General features: G+C 47.7%; 1 protein-coding gene across 1 annotated transcript in view; it reads right to left on the bottom strand.

Annotated features, from left to right (window-relative positions):
* Nucleotides 1-12,243, bottom strand: part of NTPCR (nucleoside-triphosphatase, cancer-related) — a 36,364-nt gene that overhangs the window by 7,289 nt on the left and 16,832 nt on the right. Inside the window, exon 4 of the mRNA XM_007466992.1 lies at nt 2,731-2,940. Coding sequence (XP_007467054.1) covers nt 2,731-2,940 — 210 coding nt within the window. The remainder of the gene's footprint in view (nt 1-2,730; nt 2,941-12,243) is intronic.

Below are 12,243 nucleotides of genomic sequence, written 5' to 3'. Positions count from 1 at the left end.
TTGCTCACTGAGGCATTTTTATGATGGCTGTTTGAAAATCTCTGCCCTATAATTCCAACATCTATGACGTCTTGCTGTTGGCATGTCTGCTGTTTCTCTCACTCTGGCTGATTTTCCTGGTTCTTGGCATGACAAGTGATTTCCGATCGTGTCTCACGTGCTGTTCCTGGGGTCCTGAGGTCCCTGGCCAGTGCGCCTTCTTCCCTCTACCATTCAGGTCTTCTTATGTCTGTTTTACGTACAACGTCCAAGGTTTTTATCTGACTTAGGAGGAGTGACAGGGAGCAGTGTGTCTGTTCCACTTTGTCTAGGACTGGAAGTGTCCTCAGGGGTTTTTCTGAAAAGTAAGGCTCTGTTTACCTGACCCTGTTAAGAAGAACAGTCTAGATAATGTGAATAACCTTTGAGTTATCGTGAATACTTTCCCAATATCATGACTTCAGTCCCATCTCCACATCATCTGTCAGCACAGGGAAGCTGCCCTCCACATTTTACATAACATAATCCTGATCTGGAATGTTCCTTTGTTTCCCCACTTCCCCCTTCAAAAACCCAGCCAAGAACCACTTCCTTCTGGACAACTCTCCCTACTCCTGTTCACACAAATCTCTCTTCCCACCTCCAGATTTGGACTGTCCCTTGGTCTGTTTTTCTTGAGGGAAGGGAATACACCTCACGTGTGCTTATACCATGGACTAAGTGTCGGATGCAAAGGATGCTCTCAAAAATGAATTCACGTAACTTTGCTGCATATTAGAAAGGGAAAGGACCAAAGAAATATCTAATCCAGCCCCTAAATTTGCAGATAAGGAAAATGAAATTCTTCATTTACAAAATACGCACCGAAAGATCACATGAGCCCCAGAGGAACAGAAGAAAGACAAGAATAACGGGGTCGCTTACAGAATTAACCAGAAGCTAATCACTTTACATCATTAGGAGCCAGGATTACCTTGCCTAGAGAATAACCTCCTAGCTTAGAGAGGAGAAAATGTTGTGTTGTCTTAATGTACAGCACTGGTTTCTGGACGTAAGAGTCAACCGCAGTCCCACTGCTGGGTTATTAGTCTGCAGAGACAGCCAGGCCTTGGACTTTAGCATCAGCGCTTCCCCAGTCCTCCAGCCTGGAAGCTGTCTGACCTGAAGACTAATTGTCTTTCATGATCTCTCATTATTCATTGTCTCTATTTCCACAGAAACTCGACAATCACAACCAAAAACTCTAATACGGAAGCCACGTGAAATAACGGATAGAGGAGGTGACATACAACTCTGCAGACAAGGCCCATGCCCACCAAGGAAGTGACCCTGCCTGCTCTCAGGCCTCCCCTGTTCTCCACCTCGCCCCCCCTACCGCCAGTCCCCAGGGAACACAGTGCCCTGGTGTTGCATTTATCCATATCTGCAATTGCCTAAATGCTTGCTTGCGTTTCTCTTATCTAGCCCCTCCATTAGAATGTCGGCTCCACGAGGACAAGGACGTGGTCTGTCTGGTTCACCACCAAGACTTAGTGTGAGGCCGAGCGCACAGGAGATGCTCAATCCATATTTAGCAAGCGAGAGAATAAACGAATGAAGCAACGCACAAACAGATTTCTCCAAGTCTGGCTGGTCTAATAACCCTAACGGCTGTCTACTGCCCCAAAGGTACCCTGGACACTTGGGTGACAATGTGTGGATGTCCCCCTGGGGCTAGCCGGCCCTTGGGACAAGTAACCAGCGGAGTGAGGCGCTCACTGGCTCTCTGCAGCTAGAGCACACGCCCGGCCCTCCCACAGAAGCGGCTCTGCCAGCCCCCCTGTCTCACCTGGCACCGGCAGGGGGTTGGTGGACCGGGACAAGCAGGGTGATGTGGCCGCACTGATGCAAACCAACCGAGGCGGCACAGGGAGGACAGTGCCTGGCAAGAGGGGCACAGAGAGACAGCGGGAGAGAAGGGCAAGTCTGCGGGCAAAGTGCCAGCAGTGCCACCAGAGCCCCTGACAACCGGCTCAGACACTGCCCCTGACCTACTCGTCCTCCACGTGCTCCGCCCCAGGGCTTCTCCCACTGCAGGGGCCCCAGAGCCCCCGAGGGCTGGTGAAGACAGGTTCCTGGGCCGCGCCCAAAGCCAGATTCACCTGTTCCGGGCAGGGTGTCTTACCAGCTGGGTACGTGACATGTTGCCAGTGTGACTGAGGAAAAGATTTCTCTAATTTAATTCCGTTTAATGTAAATGTCAATAGTCCCATGTGGCTAATGGCCACGGCACAGCATGGTGCAGACAGCACATTTCCACCCTAGTGGAAGCGCCTCTGGACGGTGCTACTCTACAGCATCTGGAGACTGTGCTTCAAACTGTAGCCACAGCTTCTCCCCACAAGCAGGAGGTGGCCAGTTTCAAAGGGAAACCTTTCAAATGAGACGGCACTCATTTGCCTCTGTACCCTCATCGCCCTGGGGGTAGACGCGCTCAGGCCCAGAGCACTGCTGCGCAGGCGCTGGTGTCGGTGAGGCCCCGGCGCCCGGTGAGGAGGGCACCGCGGGAGGGGCGGGTCCTCAGGCGGCTCCCCGCAGGCACGTCTGCTTTGGCATCCAGCAGAGGTATAACTTCGCTTCTACAACTCACCTGTATCCTGCCGTGAGAGGAAAAAGTACCACTAACTCAAAGCCAAAGGCGAATCTAGAACCACGCGCTGTTTCAGGGCACCCACTCCGCGCCTGCGGGTAGAGAGGCCCGGGGGCACTCACACAGAACACCTTTATGTCGCTTCGGGTTCTTATCTCTTCCACGAGGGCCAGCGGTTTTCCTTTGGGTACTGGGATGGTGCCAAGGACGACAGTCCCCAGGGTGGACAGCACCTGGCGAACGGCCTGGATGAACGGCTGACTGAAGAGCTCCATCTTCCCCACCTCGTCGATGACACACACGCTCTGCCCCGGGCCACCTCTGTGACCTGCCTGAGGATGACAGAGACACTAACTGGGACACCAGGTCACATGAGGCAACAGGCCCAGGGGTCCCCCTCCCCCGCCACTCACCAACTGACCGTCAGAGCAGGGAAGGCAGCCCCACTTCGGGAAGCAGGAGGCCGTCTCTCCATCCACCCAGAGCAATCAACTGGCAGGAGAATCCAGGGGAGCTCCCTTGGAGACCACAGCACCCAGAAAACTCAGTTCCCTGAGCACCCAGTTTCCCTGGCAATTTCCACTCTTCTGGAATGGTCCTGATAATAACCAAGCTTTATATTTATATACACCCAGGAAATAGGCAGGCTTAAAAGAACTGAGGCAGCAGGCCTGGGAGCCCTTATCAGTTTTTTCGATTTTGAGTTGTATGATGGCCTGTTTGCTGGGAGGAGGTGACCGCTGCGGCCAGATGCCTGTGTATTTCCCAATCTGCGCTACGAGGGTCGGTGGAAAGGAATGAAAATGAAAAGAGAAGGAGTCCTGGTTAAAAAAAAAAAAAAAAAAAAGTGAGCACGTTGTGCCCTTTAATCTCAGCTTCCCCTGCTAGTGACTTTATACCAATGCATTTCCACTATGTTCTTGAAGACCCCTCTAGGAAAAGGTGGGGCAGCCAGACTCTAAGAGTCCTCATGACTCCCAGCTCCTGGGATATGCACCCTGTGCAGACCCCTCCCCACAGTACCAGGGTGGGTCTGTGTGATCACCAGAGAATGACAGCACGCAAAAAAGACTACTGTTTCTGTCTTGGTCTCAATCTCCATCCATCCATCCATCCATCCATCCATCCATCCATCCAACCACCTATCCTGGATCACCTGCTCGCAGGGAAGATGCCTGCCATGTTGCGAGGACACGCAGGCAGCTGACGGTGAGGTCCAGGTGATAAGGAACTGAGGCCTCATGTCAACAGCCAGGGAGGATCTGAGGCCTCCCAGCAACCATGACTGTGAACTTGGAAGCCTCAGGGCACTGCAGCCTCATGAGAGACCCTGAGCCTGAACCATTCAGCAAAGCTGTTCCTGGATTCCTGATCCAGGGAAACTGTGAGATTATAAGTGTTCGTTGTTTTAAACTGCTAGATCTTGGGGTAATTTGTTACAGAGCAACAGGGAACTAATACACATGTCCTCTCTAGAAAGCCTTCCCAGAGAAAGCTGATAGGACTTTGAGTAGTTTTTCCACAGCAGGGACACAACAGAACATACAATAAGCACTTCAGTGAATGCTGACTGACAAATACACTTCTATATCTTTATATAAATTATTATTTTGAAAACGGTATGTAAAGCTGATTTACAAAGTACTTTTCACTGTAAGTTCTCAGATTCCTTTAATACTAACATCAATACATTCTCAGAATGAATGGCTAAGTTAAGCTAGATTTTGCTCCAGTTCTAAATACCAAAGCTCTTACACAGTGTGGCCATGGGTGGCGTGCATGTGGTGACCAGTGACAGATGGGGCTGAGGGCAGATCCTGGAGCCTCATATGGTGCACAGAGGGGTGGGATGCTGTCCAAAGGCTGAGACTCAAAGTCAGGATCACACATTGTGCTTGAAAGGCTGCTCACTGTGTGGATTCAGGAAGACAGGGGAGACTTCTTTTGGAAAAGACATTATGGGATTGGAGGGAAGCCTTAGAGCAGTGGTTTTCAAACTTTTCTATAAGTGGTACTCTTTTAATTCTCCTGCTTACTATCAAATACATATAACGTATTTTTCCACTCCGTTTATTGGCAGAAGACCAGGAAGGGGCCCAGTGTCGTCGTGCGAGAGAGGTCTAAACAGGCACCCAGACTTCTGTGTTGCTACTGCACTTCTCGTTCACCTGAGTGTACCTGCGTGTGTTTGTATACACATAGCTACCCCGTCTCCCCGCTAGAAGCAGAGATGATGCTGTATTCATCTTTTTCCTTCCCATGGAGTTGAACAGCGCAAAGCTGGGCTGAGGCAGCTGATGTGGCCCTGCACTGGCAGGGCAGCTAAGCGAGGGAGAGTGAGGGGTCAGTTGCTATTTCAACATTTTCTTCAAAATATGAATGCCAGGGCTTCCCTGGTGGCGCAGTGGTTAAGAATCCGCCTGCCACTGCAGGGGACACGGGTTTGATCCCTGGTCCGGGAAGATCCCACATGCCGCGGAGCAACTAAGCCCGTGCACCACAACTACTAAGCCTGCGATGTAGAGCCCGCAAGCCACCACTACTGAGACCGTGCGCCACAACTACTGAGGGTGCTCGCCTACAGCCCATGCTCCACAACAAGAGAAGCCACTGCAATGAGAAGCCTGTGCACTGCAACGAGGAGCAGCCCCCGCTCACTGCAGCTAGAGAAAGCCCGTGTGCAGCAACGAAGACCCAACGCAGCCAAAAGAAAAGAATGCCAAACTGGGGAGAAAGAAAACAGCTATCGGCCACCCGTGTGTCAGCATAAAAACAGACACTCCCACAACAGCAAGCCATCCCAACTGACCTGCCTCTGAATAAGTAGTGTCTGGGGCATTTTGCTGCCCCCCGAGACTATGAATACCTGTGGACGCTGTCTTTCTGGAGGCTACAATCTACACAGCAAACAGAACTCCACTCCAGCACATCAGAACGACAGTTTTGAAAGCGGTTAGTTCCGAGAGAAACAACATCAAAGCATGAGTGAACACCCATGGCTCTGTATTTAGTGGGTGCACGTACGCGGGCGGTCAGATACACATGAGCAGGTCCACGATAAAGCACACGGCTACACAGCCACCCTGCCTGCCTTTCTCTACGACATTCACCAATGAGAGCTCACCTACATCATTTAAACTTCCAGACACACACATAGACATTATTTTCTACCAACTGGAAATGCTCATTTTAAAACCTTAGCTTATATAAAATCCCCATTCTGTCCAGAATTAGGGACTTTCTTTATCCAGAAACTATAGGAATCTCAAAAAGGCTGGGATTTTTAATGAAAAATTGAGTTATTCACGCTCAGTTGAGACAGATATCAGAGGCTAAGCCACTCAGACACTTGTAAACAGTCAGCCTGTTTTTCTGAATAACACATGAACATATATGAATGAGCTTAATAAAAGAACTATGATTATGTTCAGAATTGTTTCCTTTCTATATGGAAAGAAATTGTTTCAATTTTAAAAGGAAACAGAAAAAAAACCCAGTGACCATCCACCCCATTTTCCATTATTCTAAATGCTCTTGTGAGTTGAAGACACAGGGGTACAGCACTAGGGCCCAGGTTTGAAAACCATCAGTAGCCTGGCTCCGGCTTCCCTGTTTCCGGCCGTGGGTTCCAGCCGTGGGTACGGAGTAAGGAGTCCGTGCAGGACTCTGGGTGGCTCTGGGCCACGTGGTTAAAAGCACTGAGCACACCCTATGGGAGCAGCCGTTCTCCAGGCATCCCCTCCCTGCAGAAGACAACTGAGGTGGCATCACTGCGGTCCTCTGTGCCAATCCCCAGGCTCTGCTCCTGTGCTTGCATTTCAGCTCGTTATACATTTTCACTGTCACAAAGAGTGGGAAAACCTTCTCTGTGCAAAGCATATTTCAGTCCCTATGTTGGTTCTGAGGGAGAAGATATTTTCTTGGGATAGAGTCCTAAAGTTGATCAGCCAGGAGTGAGAGAAGTTATGAATAATTTTATAGCTTTGGTTACATTCAGCTAGCTTGTTTTCCAGAAAGAGTAAATCAATTTAGAGCAACAAGGAAATACCTCTGTATCAGCTTTGCTGGAGAGCTGAAAAACAGTGTGATTCTTTTGGTCCTTTGTTTAATCCTTATGTGTACTTTTAAGGATACAAAGAAAATGTAAACATAAAATAAGCAATTGCCTTCAACCAAAATACTGAACGAAGAAAAAGCTAATTAAAGTTGCCTTTGCCTTATTCTGAATTATTTAAATAATACGTATTTCCAGTGCTATTAAGGTTGCCATTTGTGTTTTTTTAAACAGCAGACAAAGACTGGCTTCTGAGCTCGCCTGTCTGGGACAGCCAAGTCTCAAAAGTGATGGGAGGGAACCAGGCGGCCGTTGGCCAGAAGGTAGGCAACAGAACTGGAGCCCTGCCCCCTGAATAGCCACAAGTTCTGGGGAAGCTGGAAAGGCAAATGGTGCAAACAGCAGCCAAGGCCGAGCAAGTTCCCCGACCCTCTTAAGTTATTAGCTGTAAGGCAGGGCTCCAATTAGACTTTTATGTGTGTTTATTCCAAGCTTTAAAGTTTTAGGATCCCTCGGCAGTCTGGTGGCATGTCGACTGCGTGTCCCCGGGGAGTAAAATGCCAGGCTGGCGGCCAGGACGAGACGTTTCGATGGCCCTGTGCGCCCTGCAGCACTGAGCACAGGTGGGGCAGAGCTGCTCCCACCCACATGCCGGAGGCTGGTGCTGAGGCTCTTCCTGGATGTCCCCACGGGCCTCCCCCGGCTCCACACCAGCACCTGACCGCAGAGCGCCTTGGCATCTTCCAAGCTACGATAAGGACCCTGGGGCTGAAACAGCACCTGCTGGCTGACTGTCAGCCCAGGGGGATTAAGAACCCAGTCCCCCTCGTGACCCCAGAGCCGTGGGACCAGATTAGATATTTGGGCTCGTGGGTCCGTCGTTCCCAGCGAACACAAATCAGACTGTTGATGTGATGTCCTCCCAAGGTACCGCGCCCATCACCTCCCTCAACTTCTCAAGAAAAGTAACCATATCTGTCCCTATGCTCTGCACCTCCTAGCAGCCGGGACTAACACACTTTACAAGCATGATCGCCTTCAGTCCTAATAACTTCACGTAGCGGACATCGACATCTCTGCTCTACAACTAAGGAAGGGAAGCCAGGGGGTAAGTGACTCATCCAGTCCCCGAGCTCCCAAGGGACAGGGCTGGGGAGGCTGACCCAGTATCACCCAACTCCATGGTCTCTGCCACCCGCTGTAGGCAATTCCATCTGCACAGTTTCCACATGAAATAAGGAAAGAACTGAGTCTCAGAAAGTCATCTAACCATGAAGAAACCACTTTTCTCGCCAATGAGAGAAGGAAGAGCGCCTTAGTTTCTAGGGCCCTACAGAGGTATAGCCACAAAAACGCTAATTTTTTTGGATTAATTATATTACTTTCAATTACTCAAAAAACCCTACATATTTGGGGTCCCAGAGCAATAATATCACCAACCTCATTTTATCACGTACAGAGAATGGCCCACTTTAGTTGGCAGATGTGCCCTGCAGGTGAAGGGGCCTCTACCCTCTGCCAGGAGCTCACCTCTTTGCACACAGTAGAGAAGACAGGAGCGGGTATCCCAAAATGCACAGGCTTACCTTGGCGAGATGCGGAGTTCGCTTCCAGGCACCCAGAATAAAGCCAGTATCACACTAAGATGAGTCACATGAATTTTTTAGTTTCTTGGTGCATCTAAAAAGTGTGCAATCGCATTATGTCTAAAAGAACGATGTACATACCTTAATTAAAAAATACTTTATTACTAAAAACTGCTAACCATCATCTGAGGTTTTAGCAAGTCGTAATCTTTTTGCCGGTGGATGGTCTTGCCTCAGTGTTGATAGCTGCTGACTGATCCGGACGGTGGTTGCTGAAGGGTGGGGTGGCCATGACAATGTCTTAAAATAAGACAACAATGAAGTCTGTCGCATTGATTGGCTCCTACTTTCATGAATGATTTCTCTGCAGCAGGCAATGCTGTTTGCCAGCATTTTACCCACAGACCTTCTTTCAAAATTGGAGTCAATCCTCTCAAACCCTGCTACTGCTTTATCGACTAAGTTTATGGAATACCCTAAATCTTTGTTGTCATGTCAACAATCTTCACAGCATCTTCACTAGGAGTAGATTCCATCTCAAGAAACCTCTTTCTTTGCTCATCCATAAGAAGCAACTCCTCATCCATTAAAGTTGTATCCTGAGATGGCAGCAGTTCAGTCCCATCTTCAGGCTCCTCTTCTAGTTCTCTTGCTGTTTCCACCACATCTGTGGTTACTTCCGCCACTGAGGTCTTTTTTTTTTCCCCAATATTATGGCTTTTATTAAAACGCTGCACAGAATATCCTTATACACACATTTGACTCTCTCATTAGGATAAACCTCCAAAAGTGGAATCACTGGATCATCCACTGAGGTCTTGAACCCCTCAAAGTCACCCATGAGGATTGGAAGCAAATTCCTATTAACGTTGATATTTTGACCTCTTCCCATGAATCATGAACATTCTTAATGGCATCTAGAACGGTGAATCCTTTCCAGAAGGTTTTCAGTTGACTTTGCCCAGGTCCATCAGAGGAATCACTATCTCTGGCAGCTATAGCCTTACAAAATATATTCCTTAAATTCCTTAAATAATAAGACCTAAAAGTTGAAGTTACTCTTTGATCCATGGGCTGTAGAATGGATGTTTTCTGAGCAGGCATGAAGAAAACATGAATCTCCGGCTTCTCCATCAGAGCTCTTGGGTGACCAGGGGCATTGTCAATTTTGAAAGGAATCTTTTTTTCTGAGCAGTAGGTCTCAGCAGTGGGCTTCATATATTCAGTAAACTATGTTGTCAACAGATGTGCTGTCACCCAGGCTTTGTTATTCCATGTACAGAGCACGGGAAGAGTAGATTTAGCATAATTCTTAAGGGCTCCAGGATTTTCAGAATGATAAATAAACACTGGCTTCAACTTCAATTCACCAGCTGCACTGGCCCCTACCAAGAGAGTCAGCCTGTCCTTTGAAGCGTTGAAGCCAGCCATGGACTTCTCCTCTCCAGCTATGAAGGTCCTAGATGGCATCTTCTTCCAGCAGAAGATTGTTTCTTCTACATTGAAAATCTGTTGTTTGGTGTAGCCACCTTCATGAATATCTTAGCTAGACCTTCTGGAGAACTTGCTGCAGCTTGTGCATCAGCACCTGGGGCTTTACCCTGTACTTCCATGTTATGGAGACGGCTTCTCTCCTCAAACCTCATGAACCAACCTCTGCTGGCTTCAAGCTCTTCTGTGGTTTCCTCACCACTCTCAACCCTCAAAGAACTGAAGAGAGTTAGGGCTTTGCTCTGGATTACGCTCTGGCTTAAGGGAATGTTGTCGCTGTTTTGATCCTCTCTCCAAACACTAAAACTTTCTTTCTAACAGCAGTAAGCTTGCTTTGCTTTCTTATCATTTGTGTGTTCACTTTTAATTTCCTTCAAGAACTTTTCCTTTGCGTTCACAGCTTGGCTAACTGGCACAGGAGGCCTAGCTTTCTGCCTGTCTCGGCTTTCAACGTGCCTTCCTCGCTGAGCTTAATCATTTCCAGCTTTTGAAAAGTGAAAAGACGTGCAACTCTTCCTTTCACTTGAACGCTTAAGAGGCCGCAAACCTTCAATTTGTAAAAAAAAAACGCAGTATCTGCAAAGCACAAGACAACGAGGTATGCCTGTACTACCTTCTAAATCCTCCTTATCAGCTGACGGTGTTTACAATAACTGTTTTTTTTAAATTTCAATTGCTTAGTAAAAATTTTAATCCCTACTTAAGCTTTTGATAAAAGTTTGGTATTTTTGATGCCTGATAACCTTCTATTAGAAATTGTCTGAAGGAGATAAAGTTGAAAATTTTTGCCACAGTGAAATGGTGACGACTTCTTTTTCTAACTAATGAGGTAAATGGATACAAAGAGAGGAGTACAGCTTAGATTAGGCAAAAATGAATCTTTATGGATTTGTTTTGTTCAGTTTTTGAATGTACAGTGATTTTATGTTTGTTTCACCTTGCTATAGAAAGCATTTCAAAAGGGGGTAGCTAAATTTGCTTTCCAGTTGAAGTCTCAAGATTATCTTAAGATAACCTAATAAAGTTTATAAAAAATTAGAAAAGGACTTCCCTGGTGGCGCAGTGGTTGGGAGTCCACCTGCTGATGCAGGGGACGCAGGTTTGTGCCCCATTCCGGGAGGACCCCACATGCTGCGGAGCGGCTGGGCCCGTGAGCCATGGCCGCTGAGCCTGCGCGTCCGGAGCCTGTGCTCCGCGACGGGAGAGGCCACGACAGTGAGAGGCCCACGTACCAAAAAAAAAAATTAAATTAAAAAAAAAATTAGAAAAATTAACTGGGAGAAATTGTGCTGAGGAGGATGTGCTTGGTCGTAAACAGCTCCCTACTCACAGCTACTAGTTCAAAGGAAAAAAAGAATAAACTTACAGGGGAGAAACTGGTCAATTCCTTGATCGGGTAATGAAATTAACATCACCAACCATCACATGCCTCCAGATGAGAGGCCAAGAAGGATGCCTCACCACACACTACGGAATAACCTAATCACAAGCAACCATCAGAAAGCCCCAAAAGAGGAACATCCTATTAAAATAGAACTGTACTCTTCAAAAATGTCACTGTCACAAAGGACAAAAAAAATGACTGTGGAAATGTTCCACATTAAAGGAGGCTATCAAGATACGACAACTAAAGGTAATACCTGGCTCTAGACTGAAGGAAAAGAAATGTTACGAACGACACTGTAAAGTCAACTTATAAAACCAGCATATGAGGGGTAGGGTAGATCAAAGGGTTTTCTCAGTAAACTGACTGAGGTTGACAACTGTGCCAATTATGTAACAGCATATCCTTACGCTTCGGAAAAAATACTGCACATTTAGGACTTAAGTACTGTGATGATGACAACATACTCTCAAATGGTCCTCCCCTAATTTATATGTTTATACAAACATACAGACACACACACACACAAGAAGAGAGAGGGAATAAATAGGACAAATGTTAAAAATAGGTGACTCTGGATACCAAGTCCACAGGGGGTCTTGCACTATCCTTATCTTTACAAGGTTCTCTAAGAGTAAAATTATATCCAAATAAAGTTTTTAAAAGTTAAGACTCAATACAAAAAAAGAAAACACTCACATGCATACTTTCTCAGTATCAGATTCAAGAAAAGCACCAACTCCTGGCATGAGAGCTTCCTTCTGACGGCGCACAGGGCTTCAGACCGATGTGCACAGGACAAGGGCCGGGAGCAAGGACAGAGCGGGTGGTCAGAGGGAGAAAGAAAGGCCAGTCACACACATCCTTCTCCAGGCACACTTCCGGAGCACGTGACTTCCCCATGCTTCTTGGGAGGGGCTGCAGGAAGAGTCACGGGAAGGAGAGGAAACCCAGGGCAGCAGCTGGCTTGGCATCTAACTGCACAGAACTGCACCACGGCCGGCAGTGGGAAGTGATGAGCAGCCCACCTGCCCGGTGGAACCCGGGAGATCACCGCAAGGGCGGCCACGACAAAGCCTGCACGGTGAGCTAAGGAGCCAACCTTATTTTGATCCACTGC

Source organism: Lipotes vexillifer, unplaced genomic scaffold (assembly GCF_000442215.2).
Source record: "Lipotes vexillifer unplaced genomic scaffold, Lipotes_vexillifer_v1.1 scaffold410, whole genome shotgun sequence".
In the NCBI taxonomy this organism is placed as follows: domain Eukaryota; kingdom Metazoa; phylum Chordata; class Mammalia; order Artiodactyla; family Lipotidae; genus Lipotes; species Lipotes vexillifer.
Note: the sequence above shows the minus strand (reverse complement) of the source record. Positions and strands in the feature narration are given on the sequence as shown.